The sequence below is a fragment of the Thunnus thynnus genome, chromosome 16 (assembly GCF_963924715.1).
Source record: "Thunnus thynnus chromosome 16, fThuThy2.1, whole genome shotgun sequence".
Classification (NCBI taxonomy): Eukaryota; Metazoa; Chordata; class Actinopteri; order Scombriformes; family Scombridae; genus Thunnus; species Thunnus thynnus.
The window spans coordinates 17893078-17912817 of NC_089532.1; the positions used below are offsets into that span (position 1 = coordinate 17893078).

At 41.3% G+C, this 19740-nt stretch overlaps 2 protein-coding genes across 2 annotated transcripts; one reads left to right on the forward strand and one right to left on the reverse strand.

The window, feature by feature from the left end:
- The first annotated feature begins 149 nt into the window (after positions 1-149).
- Positions 150-9738, forward strand: coq6 (coenzyme Q6 monooxygenase). The gene is made up of 12 exons (XM_067613853.1): positions 150-523; positions 865-999; positions 3189-3247; positions 5107-5233; positions 6434-6564; positions 6651-6758; positions 7057-7119; positions 7214-7321; positions 7972-8174; positions 8401-8516; positions 8879-9045; positions 9593-9738. The coding sequence occupies exons 1-12, from the start codon at positions 322-324 to the stop codon at positions 9620-9622; spliced, it is 1449 nt and encodes a 482-aa protein (XP_067469954.1). The 5' UTR covers positions 150-321; the 3' UTR covers positions 9623-9738.
- A 414-nt stretch (positions 9739-10152) lies between these two features.
- entpd5a (ectonucleoside triphosphate diphosphohydrolase 5a) lies at positions 10153-17659 on the reverse strand. Its single transcript, XM_067613852.1, has 13 exons — positions 16921-17659; positions 16438-16517; positions 15957-16100; positions 15481-15556; positions 14980-15015; positions 14473-14561; positions 14307-14386; positions 14108-14169; positions 13911-14012; positions 13031-13174; positions 12858-12914; positions 11904-12019; positions 10153-11710 (listed from the first exon to the last, which is right to left on the reverse strand). Exons 1-13 carry the CDS (start codon positions 17354-17356, stop codon positions 11627-11629), a joined length of 1506 nt encoding a protein of 501 aa, XP_067469953.1. The 5' UTR covers positions 17357-17659; the 3' UTR covers positions 10153-11626.
- Positions 17660-19740: the final 2081 nt, after the last annotated feature.

Consider the following 19740-nt stretch of genomic DNA (forward strand, 5'->3'; position numbering starts at 1 on the left):
CAAGTGTCTTTTGCTTTTTGTCCAGCGCTCAGTTTCGGCAGCTTTAGCGCTGTTTGTGGACAGAAGCAGCTACGGCAGCCGCGACGGTCGCCTTTTGTGATTGGTTATGAAACAGGAAGTACTTCCTCTGGAGTGCTTGTCAACACAACATGGCCGGATTAACGGGCGAGACAGTCGCTGTTATTAGGACACATTCAAGGGGAAACGTCTATCTGATTGTTGTATAAAAGTGTCCAAGCTTCGCAGTCGGACCGGTGTATCCTGTGTTTACTGCGGGGCTTGTCTCATAGTAAGACAAGAGACAAGAGTGAAGACAGAATAATGCACAAGATCACAAGGGCGACGCTGGCCTTAAACGGACTTGGCCGGTGTTTTACTGCTGAAAAGCACTTGTCTGTTATAAAAATCGCCAGCCGAGGATTAGTGTGTGCAGGACATGGCAACGATTCTGGCAAGACTGAGGTTTATGATGTTATTATATCCGGGGGAGGGATGGTTGGATCTGCAATGGCATGTTCCCTAGGTGAGTGAGTCCTCCCACCACTTACTGAGTGACCACATTTAGCTGTGTTACCTAACTAATCAGCCAAAATCACAGTCAACACTACGCGATGTCCTCATTTAAACTTGCATCTCTTTAGGGAGACACAATCATAATAACGTTGTTTACTCTAAAATGTATCAAAACATCAAGTCTGAGATATTATGTAATAAGAAAAATCATTCATAATCAAACAGTGACACCATAGATGCCAAAAATAAACACTCACAGCAACACCACAATATTTTAACAACACATAACATGTTTAAGATTCAGTCTTGCTCCTGTGTTGTCATCTTTTATACAATGTTTGTTTTTGGCAGGCCTGGATCCAAACTTGGAGGGTAAAAAGATTCTTCTACTTGAAGCGGGCAACAAGAAAGTGATTGACAAGGTCCCAGACACCTACAGCACCAGAGTCAGCTCCATCAGTCCAGGCTCCGCCACCCTCCTCAGCGGTAAAGTATACACTCATACAACCTGACACAAAGAATCAGCACTGTAGAATGGTTTATAATGAGGATGTTTTTGTTTTTTTGTCACATTCTTTTATGACAGGTGGCAGACATAAAATAAATCAAAAAGTTATTACTGTGGTGATTACCTTCCTACCTGTTTTATTAAGCTTGTGGTGCTCGAATATTGAATAGCTCCCACAAGGTAAGCCAGGGATCAGACACTGTCCTTTCACTGGGGCTTAGCTGGGATCATACTGCATCTGACCTCAACTGTCTGCCAGGCAGCAGTGGACAGTAACGGAGAACATTTACTCAAGTATTGTACTTAAGTACAGTTTTGTGGTACTTGTACTTTACTTGAGTATTTCCATTTGATGCTACTTTATACTTCCACTCCACTGCATTTCAGAGGGAAATATTGTACTTTCTACTTACTTTTCAGATGAAGATTTGACACAATGGATAATATAACAAGCTTTTAAAATACAACACATTGTTGAAGATGAAACCAGTTGTTTCGAAACTTTTTGGCTTTTGACGTCTTACAAAAAGCAGTGTGTAGTCGGGGTCACATTTCAGATGTCTATGAGTTGTTAACAGCTCAAACCAAATAGTGATTTTTCCCTCTAAACTTCTCACATGGTTTAATTTCCATAAATGTTCAAATGATCCAATATTTCAGCAAAAATCAAAGATTAAAGAAAAAGTCAAAAAACTGAAAACAGATTTGTGTATCAGAACTTTGTTTTTTCTTCTTTCCTATTCCATTAGTCATCTCACGACCCCTCAGATTTATCTGGTGACCCTTTGGAGGGGACCGACCCTAGGTTGGGAACCATTGGACTTAACTAGCTAACCATATAAAGGAGTTCAAACTAGCTCCATCTCCAGCAGCTACAACAGCAACATGCTGCCTACACACTGATGCTTCAGTATTAATAATCTAATGATGTCATATATAATAATATATAGTCAGAGGGACCAAACCACGACTTTTACTGCAATACTTAAACTACATCAAGCTGATAATACTTATGTACTTTATATTATAAGTATTATATTATTAGTATTATAGTGTTATTTTTCATACAGGACTTTCATTTGTAATGGAGTATTTTTACATTGCTGTATTGGTACTTTTACTGAAGTAAAAGATCTGAATACTTCTTCCACCACTGCCCCCAGGTGATACAGTTCACCTGGAATTTTCCTGACACTGTTTTTTAAAATTATTTCTGCCATTAAGGATGCGAGTTTTTTTGCAGTCTATATTTAGGCACCCATTGAAAAAGGGAGTCAAAACAGATTTGATTTCAGGACCTGTAGCTTTAGCAAGGCTTAATGGACTCATCTGTTAAACACACTCTTTGTCTTAACATTTTCATGCTCTTAATGTACCATCTCAGGTCTAAAACCTGTGAAGAAATATCTAAATATGAGCATCAGTTCAGACCTGTATATTTTGTTTTATTTTTCAGTACCTGTATGCACTGATACACACAACCATTGTTCTCACACTTACTTCTCACCAATGAGCCATATGACAGTTTACTCTTGAAAAAATACAGATTGATTTGCAGGTGTCTGTGATTTTGTGTACAGCCAAACTGAGTAGATTTTTCTCACCTGCACACCAAAAACAAACAAAAGCGAGAGGCAGTGACATTGAAGCCAAAAGCCTTCCATATTCCCTCCTCCGATTCACTCACCAGGTACTCTTGCATCAGTAGTGAAGTATTTATTGATTTTACAGTGTTAAACCCTTTATCTGATCATAAACTTTTTAACTGAATGTTTAAAAGACCCCGATTGATTTGGTTATAATGCTGTAGTGCAGAGATTATGTAATGTGATACAAGGTTCTGACCTCATTGCCTCGCTCTGGTATGTGCACAAAGATAGCTAAAGGTATCTGAGGACTTGTCTCATGTTCATGGAACGCTGCCAGTCTCCTTCAGACTTGGCTGCATACCATTTACAGGTATTCACTGTAGCATTGTGCCATAGTTTCCTGTATTATCTTCAGTAAATATTTTGGTGTCTCCAGTATGTTTTAATTACTCAATAATTAACTTTACCACAAACTATGTCTTCCTTTAAAAAGTAACCATGCCTCTTGAAAAATATTTGTCCTTTTTTCTATTCAAATTGTTTTATAACTGTTTGGAAATTTGTCTGTGCAAACGCAGGTATCGGTGCATGGGAGCACATCACAAAGATGAGATGCAAGCCCTATAAAAAGATGCAGGTATGTGGATCTTCATGGCACAATGACATTAAGTTGCTTTTTTTCATCTGCGCAACAGAGAGGGTAACTACCATTGTGCTTCAATGTCAAAAGTTCAGAAAAGTACAATTTTGAGACAAACAAAAATAGTTAGAGCCTGCTGCAACACTGAGCATCTCCCAAAATCCCTCTGTTACACAACTTTAGTTTTTCTTCATATGTACTCCAGACTTTCTAATTTACTGGCATACTCTTATGTATTTCTGTCATCCATCACTCATAGTACCATGCAATTTGTGGAGAGAAAAATCTGTGACACTCAGCGTCTACTCAGTCATTCAGCTTAATGAACAAGCAGCACAGCTCTGTATCATATAATCATGTATACGGTATGTAATTGTTCGCATTAAAATGGCAAACAGTGGTTTCATGTAACATGCATTTTGTTCATTCCTTTGTGCAATCCATGCCATTTCAGTCGCTCTGCACAATCTGTGGCACAAGAAATGCCAAAGAACACAATTTAGATTTAGAAAAGTTCATCTCCTGTTACATTCAGAGTGCCAGATGACTCGCTGACCATGCAAAGTCTCATTTATTAAAACCATGTTTTCTATGAAGAAGAAATTATTTTGACGTTTTTTTAAATTGGCACTCATTCCCCTCGGTCTTCTAATTATGAAGATTCATGTGAACAACGGGAAGAAGATGAAAGATTAAGAGAGTGGTTGTTTGCTGCAAAGTGAACCCGCTTTACGGCTGCGGGTGCAGGCTCAGTCCCTCTTGTAAGATGTGGTCAGTGTGTACCAAACACTCGACCGCAGGGTTTCTCTCTGCGCCTAAGATGTCATCATGCAGTGCCTTAGAGTGATTATGGTAGCGTACCTCTCCCATTATACCTTTACTCTGCTACCACTTTTTTGGCTTGTTTTGCCGACTGAATCTCAGTCATATACATCTCTGCCATTGCACTGGAAAGTATGCGCTGCAGGTCAGCTCTAAATAACATTCTTTCCAAGCAATGAAATACTCTCTCACCTTAAATGTCCACTAAGCATTGAGGGTTTAGATTTGAAACAGACGGGAAACTCAGTTTTTGCCACTAAGGCATCAATTTGCCCGGTTTTTTCTCCATAAAGTTGCAAGGAAGTGTATTATTTAAATCTTGCGAGGATAGTTGTAAGTCATTCTTCCCCCAAAGCTGCATCATTTCGCTCAGCATTAAACAAAACCAAAACAATTTTTGGGCTTTTCTCAGTAAATCTTTCTTCCCAACCACTTATCACAAGTTGCAAACCCACTGCCATTAGTGGTTTTCTGTAGGGTATATCCCCCTACTTTATGGCATGTTGGAAAAAAGTACTGCAGCAGCGTATTACTGCAGAATGATGGGTTGTGTCACCATAGTTACAACCCAGGAGAGGATTAACCTTGTACAAACACCTTTCAACCCCTCATGTTTAACTCAAATAGTGCTTTCAGGGTTGGAATTACAGTAGCCCAAAACTATATCTCATTCTGCTGCTTTTGGTCACGGATAAATATTGACTCGGCTCTGTAATGTTCACAAACATGTCATTTGTTATTTGTGTTTCCAAGAAAATGTTTGCAAAAATCCACATCACACAATGTCATTTGGTCCTCTACCCCAAGAGAGCTCCATCAAACTGAAGTCAGCCATCCAGCCAGAGGGGTGTTGGTGACCCTCATAGCTCTCTGGGTTTGATGTATGCAGGCTGTGCCAACCTCCGACAGAAGCTAACAACTTTGATGTGTTCAGCTCAATGAAGCAGTGCTTCTCTGCCCAGCTATATATAGGGAGAGGGGATGCATTTAAGGGTAGACTTGTAGACCGCAGGCATAATGGGCCTCTCATTTAGGTTTGGGATGCCTGCTCAGATGCCCTGATCACATTCGATAAGGAAAACCTTCAGGACGAGATGGCCTACATCGTGGAGAACGACATCGTTGTGGCTGCGCTCACTAAACAGCTGGACAGCTTGTCCGGTAAGCAAACGAATATCATTCATGATTTAAACATGAAGCCCCACACAGTAGCAGCACTCTGTAAGACCTCTTGATTCCTCTTCCTTCTGCCTAATGGACACTGAGTCTGGCAGCTAATGCCACCACATTTATTCCACCCTGTCCCTAGGTTTTTGTTTATTTGTACTCTCTCCTGGTGACTGTTTTTAAAGACAAGTTAAGCTCTTGGAGCCATCCATGTTTTTCCTGCAATTTCAATCAAAACCTCACATTTTTGAAAAAATCAGAGCCCCGGCACTCTGAGAGGACACGTGAAGTGGTCCAGTGACCTATTTAAAGCTGCCATGTGCTCCCAGCTCTGCCACCTCTTAAGGCACTAAATCGCTGACAGGGTATAGTGCTGTATTGCTTTTGACATTAGACCAACTTTTGTGAGGTTCGCAAATAAAACTCAGCTCTGCTATGTGCTTGACTGTTAAAGTGGCATATTTATAAACAGTTTTCAACATTTTGCACCAAACAACGGATGTGTGGTTGCACGTTTCTGCCTCATGTGCCTCCCATCGGTCCGCTTCTTTCTCATTTTAGCCGTTTTGTTGTTATGCTCGAGACGCAGTACATGAGTGTGCCCCGCGCCAGCTGTTTTCAATGTAACCCTGCTCTCCAATCACTGGAAGCTCGTATTTGACATTCGTGTTCAGCAACCAGTAGCCATTCTGTGGATGGGTCCTGCTCCAAGTGGGCAAGAGCATGCGTAGGTCAGGATCCTTTCATGTTTGGGATGACCAACTGCTGATATTTTAGGGGGGGAGGGGCCGTTTTAGTGTAATATCCAACAAGCTGGCAGCATGTGCAAAGTGTGGCTTGGTGTACTCGTAGATAAACACTATTAGTCAGTGCAATGTGGCAGGCCAAGACCATTAAGGAGATTGTCAAATGTGAACTTCGGCAGCACCCATGTGCCAGGGAGGAAAACCAGTGGTGTTTTATGGGGTGGTTTATAGATCTTCCACTGCTTTGGCTGCAAGCAAACCATCCTCTCGTTTTTGAAGGAAAAAGTAGCAAAACACTGCTTTAGCTTGATGATACACACACAAGAGAAGATTGATCCCTTTTGTTGTGAAAGAGACACACCAGTTTCCATTGTATTTTAAGAAATACTGCTTTTTCCTTTGCTGCTGCTTTTATATTTACCAGTTTTGTGTCATTGTTGTTTGTCAGATAATGTGCAAGTTAAGTATAGGTCCAAAGTGGTGAAATATACGTGGCCCATGCCCCACCAGGCAGCAGACTCCATCCCATGGGTGCAGGTCACGCTGGCCAACGGTGAAACTCTTCAGACCAAGCTGCTGGTCAGTTGGATTCAATTACTCATAGTGCAAGTTATTCATTTGTTCTTTGTCCTTTTTTGTTTTTAACCTTTCAATGTGTTTTTCAGATCGGTGCCGATGGACCAAACTCCATGGTGAGGCGGGAATTAGGGATACCCACAGTCAAGTGGAATTATGACCAATCTGCTGTGGTTGCTGTGCTGCATTTGTCAGAGGTACGGAAGGAATATCACACTCATACGTACAGCCTAGTACTTCATATTTAATCATAATGCATGTATTGGATCATGTCCTTTGCGTTGTATTTATAATTTGCACACTCAAATATTTAAGAAAGCTGCATCACATGTTACTCTGTGAATTGGTTTTATCATAATAGTAATTTTAATGTCACATCTGTCAGGAGCACCCTTTATAATATATGATATATGTAATTAAAATATATGCTATACAATACTTTACCACAGAATTTCAGTACAATATTTAATTTGATTTAATTTATGTGTCGGACAGCCCACAGAGAACAATGTCGCATGGCAGAGGTTCCTCCCAACAGGACCCATTGCGATGTTACCGGTAATATATCTACATTGTTTACTGTTATAGTTCTTTGGGAAATATGTCTGTCACAGAAGCTTTTGATAAAGCTTCCACGCTCTGTGCATTGCAGCTGTCGGACACAGAGAGCTCTCTGGTGTGGTCAACAAGTCATCGACTCGCAGAGGAGCTGCTGGAGCTGGACGAGGAGAGCTTCGTCGATGCCATCAACTCTGCCTTCGTAAGTGTCGCTCTCAACTTTAAACTGCTGATGCTGTATTTACAGTCAGATGCCACATCTGTCAGTAAGATGTCGCAACATTTTTGCGTGCAGTGCTCTGGATGTGGTATGGTTTCTCCGACAGATAGGTCATGAATTACTCACGTGTCGAGCTGTTTTCAGTGACATTTACAAACAATAGAGTCATTGTTTTGCCCAGACTTTATACAATACTAATATTTCACTGTGGTGATGATATACCTATTCATTTTTTTATGTTTGGAGAAACTCCTTTTTCCCAAGCTGGCTATTTTTACTGGGCCTGCTGATGGACGAGGTCACTATGGTTGAGTCACGTTTGGTTTCAGGCCTGGTTTGCTAATTAAACCTGTGGTCTCCCAGTGTCGACCATTACTGCATGGAATGTTTTTCAAACAGAGCTAATTCAACTGCATAGCCTGCCCGGCATCTTCTTTTAATTAGCCCAGCTCCCAAGGCTCTGCCAAACCAGTTAGTTAGGGAGGGGGTAAAAAAGCACTTTTGCTGGCCTGAAGCTTTGCTCCTATGACAGCTAATTTCTTTGTCCACTCAAAAGGATAATGTCTGTTTTCTCTCTCCTCTGGCCTTGTTTCTTTCTGTGTCATCTTGCCTGTCTGCCTGTGTGCTAACAGTGGAGTAATGAGAACCAGTCAGAGCTGATCGAGAAGGCCGGCTCTCTGTTCCGCAGCGCCCTCTCAGCCATCATGCCGTCTGCAGGTTCACCTCGACAGCTCCCCCCAAGTGTGGCAGGGATCGGCCCAAAGACCCGGGTCATGTTTCCACTGGGCATGGGTCATGCATCAGAGTACATTAGGCACAGAGTTGCCCTCATTGGGTAAGATAATAATACTGAACCTGCACATTAACACTCTCTGCAAGTTAATATATAGATTAAAAAAGTCCTAAAAATCTGTTTGTCAAGTATACTTTTAAGCTGTTTGCTCATCCACAATCTTAAGCCTGACAAATATGGAATAACATATTCATGCCACACTGTACATAAAATAGCACACTGCGTGTTGAACGTGTTTACACAGAGAGGGATATGTTTGTCTTTTCAGGGACGCAGCCCATCGTGTCCATCCTCTGGCGGGTCAGGGAGCCAACCTGGGCTTTGGGGATGTGGCTTGCCTCACGCAGCTTCTGAGCCAAGCAGCCTTTACCGGGAAGGACCTAGGTCAGTGAGAACTCTAAACAGACACAAACGCTGCAACCATAGCACTGTGGTTTCTCCTAAGCTTTTTTCCATAACCCCAATGCATGCTGTTGATGTGAATTATAAAAAGCATCAGCTTTTCCGGCAGAATTTATTTTATATTTTTCTGTTCATTCTGCCAAGAACTATATGTAAGTTGCTGTTCATAAAAAACAAAAATCCTGTTATGTGTTATTGTGTTTGTTTTTTTCCTCTGTTAAATGTCCTGAAGTAAAAATAGCACCAGCATATTGACTTAATGGAGAAAACATATGAAAGTCATACACAAGCTTAAACCATGTTCTCAGTTTTTAACCCCCCTGTCTTTTTGTTTGCTTGTTCAGGAGCGATTCAGCACCTGTTAGAATATGAAACCGACCGCCAGCGACACAATCTTCCCATGATGGCCGCCATTGACCTCATGAAACGTCTTTATTCCACTAACGCCCCTCCTGCGGTTTTCCTACGCACCTTCGGTCTGCAGGCCACCAACATGCTTCCGGCACTAAAAGTAAGTTCCCAACGTATCCGACTGCACATCCCAGTGAACCTGACGATCACGTAGATAATATCAACCACCTGTCAAACTGAAGCTCCGCCTCCACCCTGACCCTACCCTCCACCCTCTCTTTTCTGATTACACGGAGCTTTACTTTAGTGGTGTCTATAATTTCCAGGGTTCTGAACCTACTACTATGGTATCTAAGTTTAGCCCCAAATTTAGTGTTACCGAAAGTGTGTGGGTGGGGTGCAGGGCTGGCCCTGGGGCAGCGGACAGCGGTGTTGGCTTGTGTTTTCACACCCCTTTTACTACCGACCACTCATGTGAAATGACTTTATTCCCTACTAAGTGATTCAGACCAGCACTACTGTAACTTGTAAAGACATTTCACTATGGAGGCATAAAGTCGAATGTGACATTCTGTCCATATTAAACGTTGGGAGTTTACGGGTCTTGTATAGAGGTGTGCAAGAGCCATTCACTTGTACCAGGCTTTTAGGTAAGCATGATTCAAAGGTTAGGTGTTTTTCAGTTGATGTCTCTTTTGCCTCTGCAGGAACAGATCATGGCATTTGCAAGCAAGTGAAGCGTGTGTCATGCAGTGGTCGCCGAAGGATATCCAGTGACTGTGAGCTGTACAGGCTGTAAAAAATTGTGAATGTCAGAAAAACCCTAAAATAATAAAGATCTATTTTACTCTTCTGAGATTGTTTTTCTTGTATACACTTTAGTGCAAAATAAATCCACATTGACATATAGTGCAGTGCTCTGCAGGTTTCCAGAGCGCATCATACATACATATAACATATGGAAAGCATAAGGATTGTTCATTTTATGTTAAAAGCCTCCATAGTTTTGCAAATACAGTTCTGTATTATCCAAGAAGTACAGTTTTTACAAGAATATGTGGAGGGTTTCATTCTTAGATGGTGGAAAATGTCGACACAGTCATAGACAATGTCATGAATCCAATGTTTGCACAGTTTAATAAAATGATTTAATGTTCAGTTCAAAGCTGAAATTAATTTTCTACATAAGAGACTAGAGCAGACTAGTGCACCTTGTAACATTTCATTACAAGAACTCTTGAACAAAAAAAAATAGAAATATTCACAGTGAAAGTTTTTCATGTTTTATTAAAACATACATGTATGGTATAAACTTACAGTATTTCACTGGATTTAATAAAAATTTACATACTGTCAGTCATCAGGTTATTCAACTGATGAACATAGAGGCATTTTTGAGCAATTGTGCAGCACAAAGGTTTTGCAATGTAAAAGCAGTTCCTGTCAAATGATCTCACTTATAAAAGTTTACAATATGTATATACAGCAGTAGTTATGGAACGTGTTGAATACTGAAAAGACTGCAAAGGCATAGCTCAGAAAGCAAATGCACAGAAAGTTAATGTTGATAATGGTAATTAAAATACTCTATATTAAAACTTTCTACTCTATTAAACTTTCAGTTATTTAAATATTTGTACAGTTCACAAGAAAAATGACAAACAGAATTCAATATAATTATTGCTTTTGAGCAACCAACTACATCCCTACAAATGAAGGTTTTAAACTTTTTTTAACATGTCTGTTAACATTTTTTCTGTATTTAAAAGCTGTAGATTATGTTGTTAACACTATCTACCCTTGATGAAAGGTTTTTCCATTGCTAGTCTAATATACGGTTCAGATTTGGGGGGCCCTGCAATTTAACCATGCTTGATAAGGACTGTTCCAATCTAGACAAAACAAACAATAATGGCTGAACTTTAAAAACAGAGGCATTAACATCATACATGCGACAGCTATACAGCACACTCTGTGAGAGCTATCTCTTCACTGCACTCTCTGATTCATGGTGAATCCAACACTACTTGATGAATATATACAACTCTGTAGACGACACCAAAGCAACTGATCATGTCTTAGCTACAATATCTGCAATTAAAGTGTTATGTGCAAAAACTGAAGAAAAGAAGCTGTATGGTCGTCAACTGCTCTATTTCCAATTATGTCTAACTTGTCTAAGGCTAGGGGGAAAATGAATTAGGGTCCTGTAAAATAATTTACTGCTAAAATAACAAGAAGATTGATTTACAAGCATTTAGAAAGACAAATGGTTGTACTTCCAGCACCAATCTCTTAATAAATTCCACTGTGTGTACAGTGCACACCAGGACCACAGTAAGCACCAAAATACCAGGACTGGCTGTATTGTTTCTAAACTACTGCCTACACACTTTACATGTAGGTGAGGAAGACACCCACTTCAGACACCCATAAAGACACTCAGACACCCATAAGGACTCAAAAATGTAAACGTCTTACAAAAAAAAAAGTTAGCCCACCAGTCATGAGCTTGACATACAGTAGAAATAGCTGGCCTTATAAAAATATAGTGATTTCTTTTTTTTCAACAGTTCTCGGAGTGTTCGGCAGGGTGCTGAGGTTAAGGGAAAGAGGAGGGGCATGGTGGGACCGGGTGTGTCTGTGAGGGGACAGGCTGATCGAGGGTGGATGGAGGAAGGGAAGCCTCACAGTGACAGACTGTCCCTCTCAGTGCCGGCTGCAACGACAGCAAGCTGCCCTTAGTGGATGTTGAGGTTTCTGAAGTAGTCGAAGGTTGCACCTAGGGCCCAGCTTGTCTCCACATTGTTCACCTTTTTGGCTAACTGTGGAACAGAGTGAAAGGTGGATATCCATCAAAACCACAAAGAAGCAAACAATTCTCCTGTCATTTTGATTTAACAAAAGAACATGTTTAAGTCTTGTGAAATGCTGTACAAACAGAATACATATTTGCAGAAAAGTTTCATCATGCACCCATATCCATTGTCCACAGTAACCTTGCTCTGACTGGCTCACCTGCAGCACAGTGCTGTCCTTGAAGCCAAAGCCCTCCTTTAACAGGCAAGTGATATATGTCATATCCATGCAGAGGAAGGGGCTGATAGCACGGTATTTGGTCATTTTGTTGCACACTGCAAACACAAAAAAACAGACATGACATTAGCACAAGTTTCACATACAACTGACAAAAAGCATGTGACAAAGGCACCTCGCTGTATCACAGGATAGAGTCCATGTATTTATGATAAAAAACACTTTTTCTAACCCCTGTGCTGCATGATTAAAAGATGACCTTTCTGTTTTGTTTCGTGGAATAAACAAGGAGGTGTGAGAAGAACGCCTGAGGGTCAGCATAAGGCTGTGGGTGGGCGGCGGTGTTAAACAGCCTTTTACACAATGTGTGTTTCAGTATGTGTCAACCCCAAGGTGGTTTGTGGCTGTCAGGTGCCCTTCTGCCGGGGCCAGACAGACATCCTCTGCTCAGCTGCCAGCCCAGCCTGAGCCAGACTTGTTCCTCGAGACCATATGACAATGTTCTCACAACACAAAGAGCCTTATATAACACACTGACTCGCTATAAATCTGGTTCTATGTTAGCCATACACAAAGAACTGATAAGCACTGTGTGTATCAGTTACACATACTAGAAATTTTATAGTGATGTTAACATATTTTTACTATAAAATAAACTATATTTTTGTTACAATCTGTCTCCATAAAACTTTTTAGCAAATAATCTGTTACATTTTATTGTAACAATAAATTCTGTCTGACAGGATACGCCGTGCCAATTGAACACAATTGTGCCAAGTGTTTGGGCACACACAAAGTTTAGTACTTGTGCTGTTTAGAGCACAGACTGTTTTTCTAAGATTTGGCGGTTAGAAGACTGATATATATAACTTGTAAGATTGTTGGTTTCGTACACAAGTTTATCCAACCCTAGAGAAGATAACATGTAACTCTTACCTTCTTTGGCTCTCTTCTTAAAATCCCTGACTTCAATTGCACCACCCCGGCTGCCATCTGTGAAGAAAAAACAAACATGGCAATATGAATACCTATTTTGTGGGTAAGATGATGATAAGCATGAAAGATAATGGCACTGGAAGGTGACTCTTTGTGTGTCTGTGCCCACTCACCAATGAGGCCAGACTCCACAGCTCTGTCGAAGTAGTAGGAGAAAGCGTAGAAAACACTGCTGCCTTTCACTTCGTAAGGCTGAAGGACTATTCCTTTGATGACCTTCATCACCTCATAGTAGCACAGCTTATAGCCTGCATAGCCTGCATAGAGAGAGATAGTGAACGTAGTTTTGTCAAATAATTATTTAATAAATACTGGATGAATGTACTGAATGAACTGAGTGTACAAATGAGTAAACAATGAGGTGCGTGGAAGCAGCAATGGATGGAATGTAATCAAGGAGAGCTTGGAGGCTCTGTTTGAGGTCAGCCAGGGGTTGAAGCTTGGGGTCGGGTGGGGGGGCGCGGGGGGGGGGTTAACAGATAATATACAAGGGAAGCCCAGAAGGACAAATTTCACACAGTGCCATGGGTCTGGTTGGCTAAGATGTGCCGGCAAAACCATGTGCTGACAAGAGCAGCAGTTAAAGCGGCCCTGTTGGCCTGTCTATTTTTACCACATAATTGTGAGCGGTCCAGATCAAGCCACTCGTTACACAAAAAAAATAACAACTCAGGGACAAGCCCAGCATCTTTTGGCTACTTGACTGTGGTATGGGAGTGACTGCCTTATTTGTGAAGTTTAACTGACAGTTTTCTTTTCGTTTAAATACAAGGTTGACTGCAGTATAATTGTTCAAGAGGGAAGACAGAGAGTACGGATGACGAAACATGCGTTTGGCGCCAAGGTTACAGAAACTTCAGCGGGTAAATGTTTTCATGTGAGACTGTATTATACTGTACTCTATTGTGTTCAAGAGTTGAGAAAGGAATGCAGGGATTGTTGGATCCAAGGCAGTGGGGAGGCAATCAAAACCTCAGAGTGCTTTTATCTTACCGTCTGGAATCCCGCTAACTTTGTAGGTGGTTCCTCCAAAAGTCACATCTTCTCTGAACTTTTTCGGGAGGCAGGAACTAGTAAAGATTTTCCAATCTAGACCTAGGAAAACAAAAACAAGAAAACAGTTTGCCATCTTCCATTGAATAAATTGATTAAAGAAATATTTTCATGATAAAAAGTTGTAGATACTGTACCATCAGCTCCTAATGCTCCAAGAGTTGCCAATCGAGCCGCATACAGTCCATTTCCAAGGTAGCTATGTGATGGTGACACAGGTTTATGGTGAAATTTTGATGACGGCTTATGTTTTAAAAAGCACATTTATTACTTCTATACAGAACTGAGTTTTCATGGGCAAAATCAAATACAGCATCCTCTTAATCTGTTATTTACCTGTGTGTGTAGAGTTGATATGTGTTGTTGAACAGGTTGAAATTGGCGATGTAACTCGGGGGAGCAGACTGAACTGTTTTCTGTTGGATAAACAACAGGTGTTTAGTGGTGTATTTTTGGTTAAAAACATTTTTAAAAAGACTTATTTAAAAAGACTTTTATTCACCTTTGACTTGGGAAGAAATGTGATCTGTGTAGATCCTCCACCCAAATCCAGGATCCCCACTGTCTTCCTTGTGTTGGAATACAAGTGACCTATAAAATGATAAACAAGCAGACATTAAATTGAATGTAGATCATGTATAATAAGGTGCAATCCATAAGCAGTCAACATGTTTAACTGCAACTTTATTCAGAATGTATTACCTTTACAACCACTAGTGTCAGAAATGATGCATGCTTACAGATCATGCCCACAAAGAGGGAAAAAACCTTTTTGGTTTGAAGCTTAAAGGTTGCTCTTTAAAATAAACTTGATAGCATCTTAGCTGTGTGAAAAACGTGAGGAAATATCGCTTGTTTTTGCAACCTGTTTGGGGCCAGTGATTCAAGCTCATAACCTCAGACAGCAGACAAGAGTCTTTCACTGCCGGGCTTCTGTATACACTGGAGCCTCAGATATGAGCCTCCTGACCACTAACACCACCATAGCAAAACACAAGCAATGTCTTACCTGTGAGGAAGTTCACTGTGACCCAGGCAAGGACTCCTAAAACAGCACATGAGTGAAAATGTCTGCATTAGTAAAACCATGAGAAGTGATTACAACAGACATATGAAACACTGCTATATTTTCCCATTTAAATGTGTTGAAAAAGTAGCAGAGATAACTCTTTCATTAGGCTGATATTAAAGTTAGTCTCACATGTAGGATTGCAGACCAGCCCAGGTAATTACAAGTGTCTCAGATGTCAAGTAATTGCACTCATAAAGTGAGGATAATGAACTGTATGATGAAACGTAACATAGTGAGGGTGTCTTAATGAGTGATGTGGAGGATCGCACTAAATTATTGGGCGTGGGGCAGCAACTCACGCTGGCGTATTTATTTGTACTAACAGACCTCTTGTAAAAAGAATTACGAGAGCGGTATAGTTTGATACATCCTCAGTGAATGAGGTAATTAAAGCACCTGGTTAGACAATCCCTCAAAAATCACCAAAACATTACCTACCTTCATTTGTTCCATTCATTATGGTAACACTGCTGTTTGGCACAAAGAAGGGGGATTCAGCAAATACCTCTCGCACCTGTGGATTACATGTACCATCATTTCAATATGATTATTTACTAGCTATGTGTTAAAACAATACTGTTATAATACACTACACAGCCAAGTAATCTACTGTTGTTAGGATATAGTCTCCGGAAGACAAACTGTGTCTTTTCTGTTAGAGTGACAGATAGCTCAACCACAAGCATGGCTGGAACAGTAGCCCAGATTTAATACTTCAAATGACAAATATGGTTACTCCACACAACCCCACAACAGCTGTTTTTTGCAACATGATAGCCACCAAATGGGCAGACTTGCTCCCTTTTTTTTTCAGTGACACTTGTAAGCACTTAGTGGTTTCTCATCCCGCTCCTTGGCGGGACGGGTGGTGTTTGTGCCAAACTGTCTGAGGGCAGAAAGAAAACGCGCCTCACCTCCTTCAGAAGAGCATTTGCCTTGTCTTCAGGCAGCAGACGCAGACCCGCCGTGGCCTTCAGGACCACTGGGGTCCTCTTCCACTCCTCCTCTGGTACTGTCTTCTTAGCAATCTTCAGCAACTGTCGGATGGTGTTGCCACCCTGCAGAAAGAGATGGCAATCAGTTATAGTACAAGCAGCATTGTTAATGATTATGACCAGTCAGAGAACAGAAAGAAAGACAGATACTTAATAACCAAACTAAGAAATGTATTCAGTGATCAAAGTCTTGTTTAAGTCAAATGTAGGTAAATACAGCGGACAAAGTTGACAACAGTGACAGCATCAATAGGAGGCATTTTTGTAATTACACTGTGTTTACATCACATGAACCCAACCCAAAGAAAATCCCAGTGGTTTGGCGGGTTTGCAGACAGTGACAACTCCCTAATATACCTGATAATTAATAATACAAGATGGTGCAAACAGGCACACATACCTCCTCAGGGTTGTCTTTATAGGCAGACAGTCCAGGCTTCACTGCATGGTACATTTCATTGTCCAGAACTGGCAGCTCAACTAAAAAAAAAAAAAGAAAAAGTCAGCATCAGTGAACGGATCATAAAATACAGAGCTAACTGTGATATTTCAGTATATAAAGAAGCATCTATTAATTTAATTTCATAGCTTTTCTTTTACAACTTGTGATATTTAGACTGCAGCACGTCACCTACATCCAGATACAGTTTTAGAGGTCTGCTTCCTACACAGTTGAGTCAGACAGCCAAATTAAAAATCCACCTCAGCTAGGCTACTTTTAGAAGCTGTATTGCCCATGCTCTCTGCCGGTTCATGTTTGTCCTTACTTACACCACACACTGAATGACCTAACAGTAAGCAGACAGTAGGAGCCTGCAGCATGGACAAAGCCCTACTATTGCTTTAGAGGCAGACAGAGAGAGAGAGAGACTGGAGCACTTACCAGGGTCTTTTTGGATGAACTTGTAGATGTGGATCCTGGTGCCTGTGCTCCCAGCGTCAAACATGATCCCATAGAAAACCCGGCTCATGTTGACGGGGGAGGAGGCTTCAGATACGGTCTGAAAAACCTCAGGTGGATGGTAAGGCTCAGGTGCAGGATGCATGACTTCGGGCACCGGTTGGAAAGCCTCTGGCATATGGTGGATGACTTCAGGCGCCGGGTGGAAGACCTCGGGAATATCGGGGTGGCTCGGCTGTGAGACTTCGGCCACCGGGTTGGAGACCTCAGGGAGGAGGTTTTCCGTGTTGGCGGAATGCTCCCGGTATCGGTAGAGGTGGTGGAAAAGGCGGTGGTGCCGGTAGTAAGTCGCCTCCGCTAAGAGGCTCCCAGCCAGGAGCCACACGAAAAGTGTGAGAAACGGGCTCGGCGTGGCCATTGTTTTCACACCACCGGAGAGAAGAAACAACAAGAGTATTTAAAAAAAAAAAAAAAGGAAGAGCTGAGGAGGAGAAGAAGCCCTGGTGGATGCTGGAGTAAAGCGCAGCCTTCTCACAGATTGACCTGGGCCCTGAAGAGAGAGCAGTGAAGATGGAGAGAAGCAGAGTGGATGCGATGCACTCTCAGGACTGTCCGGTCATCTGTTTACAGTATATAAAGACATAAGGGCTTGGCATGGGGCCACTCGGAGAGCAGCCATCCACCAATCCCGTAGCGGTCCATCCCAACTCCATCAGGAGTCCCCCCCTCCTGGGAGCTGGGCTGGAGACTACCTGCCTACCAACAGCATTTCCCTCTTCTTTTTTTAAGGAGGAGGAGGATAATTATTTTTGGCTATGTTTTTCCCCTCCTCATCTTTACTGGATATTCTGAAGCCAAAACTCTCCTGGGAGAGGAGAATGGGGTTAATGAAGGAGTCAAAATGAATGTCTCACTCTGAAAAAAACTCAAATGGTCTTGAAATACATTTTATGAATATATTTAGGACTTGCGTAGAAACTTGCCCTAGAAATTTCTTCACCAAGAAACTTTTTGGACTTTCACAACTTATGTGCTCAAATTTGGGCTTCTATCTAAATTAGGAGTGATTCAAGTTTCTATTTGGATGTTATAAAGGCACATAAGTTATGAAATAAATTAGCCTACTACAGTTTTGAAGCAGCTTAAATATTACAATTTTCTAATGCTCACACTCATTTTGGAATAAAACTTTACAAAAATGTAAGTAAGTTTTGATTTATTGAAACACTTTGGGGCTTTGCATGGACGGCATTAAACAGCATGTCATCAAGACAAAACACCAAAAGTACTATATTTCAACTTTAAAAAGTGGCTCATTATTGCAGGTAGAATGGATTTTGGTTATGTTCTATTATGTATTACAACCTCAGCTAAATCATGTTCAGTGGTTGGAATGAATCATGCATGTTTATTAAAAAAAAAATCCTCTGCAGCCTCCCTTTCATGATCCTGCAATAATCACCACATTAAATCTGCAGCAGTTTCACCGACCTTAAAATATGCAAATGCGACCTGCACTCCAGCTGGCATAAAAGTTAAAAGAATGTTAGCAATCATCTCACTCCCACTCATCCTTGTGTTAACCACAGGTTTTCCAAGGGAAAAATATTTGGGCAGCAAGGCAAGTTTCACAAGAGAATGCATGAAAAGCATGAGTGGCTGTTTCTCCAATTTAGGTGGGTGGCTGGCATGGTATCATACTACATGCTGTAGCATATCAGCTAATGCTTTCTCAAGAAATGTTCAGGATCACTAGTTTTAGTGCAGGATGGGCACAGAGGCAGAGCAACTCAGAGACCTCACTTGAACTGAGATTTGTACCGGGCTGTGATATTTTTCACCCACTTTGTATCAACAGGATGAGGACAGAGATCTGAAACAAGAGGCGCTGGTAGTCTGGCAGCTGAAGCATCCCTAGGGAACTGACCCTGTCCCAATCCTGACCTAACATGTGCTTATACCGTTTCACCTCATGCAGCGGGTAACTGAGGCAGAAACCGAACTGTCGGCCAGCCTAGCCACGAGGGTAAGGGAAGGGCAGAGGTCCTGCAGATGGGCAGATGAGTGCAGGAAGTCCACGGAGAGGACAATGTGGGGAGGGTGGGGCTTGGCACCAGTGTTCACCCATCATGCCATTCCCCTCCCAGGACACTCAACTGTGCAAAGCACTGTTCCAACACTGTAATTTGGACTAAAAATATTGGACTTTCTTTCCTCCTTCCTTTTTTCTAAATACTGTGGCTACTTTTTTCAATCCTGTGGCTCACCAGAATGGTCGTTCGCCCCTATCAAAGCGTACATGTGCAGGACCTCTCGCTGACTTGTGCCCATAGATGTCTTTGGTTGCATGTTAACAGTGTGATAATGTGATAGATAAAATCTGAGTTAAAATATATTGGTAAGAATAGTTTTATAGAATAGTGTGTTTGTTCAATCATAAGATAAGATCGTAAGATATTTGCTTGCTGGAAATGTTCAGACACATCCTGGACAACGTTAATCCATCTTGATCCACCTGCAATGAATCACACTATGTCTTAGTTGTCAACACACCTACATTTTGTTGAAATAGAGACTTCCCTATTAAAATTCCACATGAATGTAGATTTTACAACAGAAAATTTTGAAATATAAAATTACATACAATAAACTATTGGAAAATCTAAAACAGGTTGCTAAATCGTGTTGGGACGTCTTGTAACTGCTACTGTACTTACAGTGTGTGAGGTGCCTATCTATGACATGACACAGCATATTACAAACACAATGTTTTAAAGGAGAGGTAGTCTCAATACAAGATTT

Excerpts from the sequence above, each read along its gene's own strand:
- coq6 (XM_067613853.1), top strand. The coding sequence starts at position 322 with ATGCACAAGATCACAAGGGCGACGCTGGCCTTAAACGGACTTGGCCGG. Across the intron at positions 6,565-6,650 it reads CTCTTCAGACCAAGCTGCTG|ATCGGTGCCGATGGACCAAA; the intron begins GTCAGTTGGATT and ends TGTGTTTTTCAG. Across the intron at positions 7,322-7,971 it reads ATGCCATCAACTCTGCCTTC|TGGAGTAATGAGAACCAGTC; the intron begins GTAAGTGTCGCT and ends GTGTGCTAACAG.
- entpd5a (XM_067613852.1), bottom strand. The coding sequence starts at position 17,356 with ATGGCCACGCCGAGCCCGTTTCTCACACTTTTCGTGTGGCTCCTGGCT. Across the intron at positions 15,016-15,480 it reads AATGAATGGAACAAATGAAG|GAGTCCTTGCCTGGGTCACA; the intron begins GTAGGTAATGTT and ends GTGCTGTTTTAG. Across the intron at positions 14,562-14,979 it reads CACAGTGAACTTCCTCACAG|GTCACTTGTATTCCAACACA; the intron begins GTAAGACATTGC and ends ATCATTTTATAG.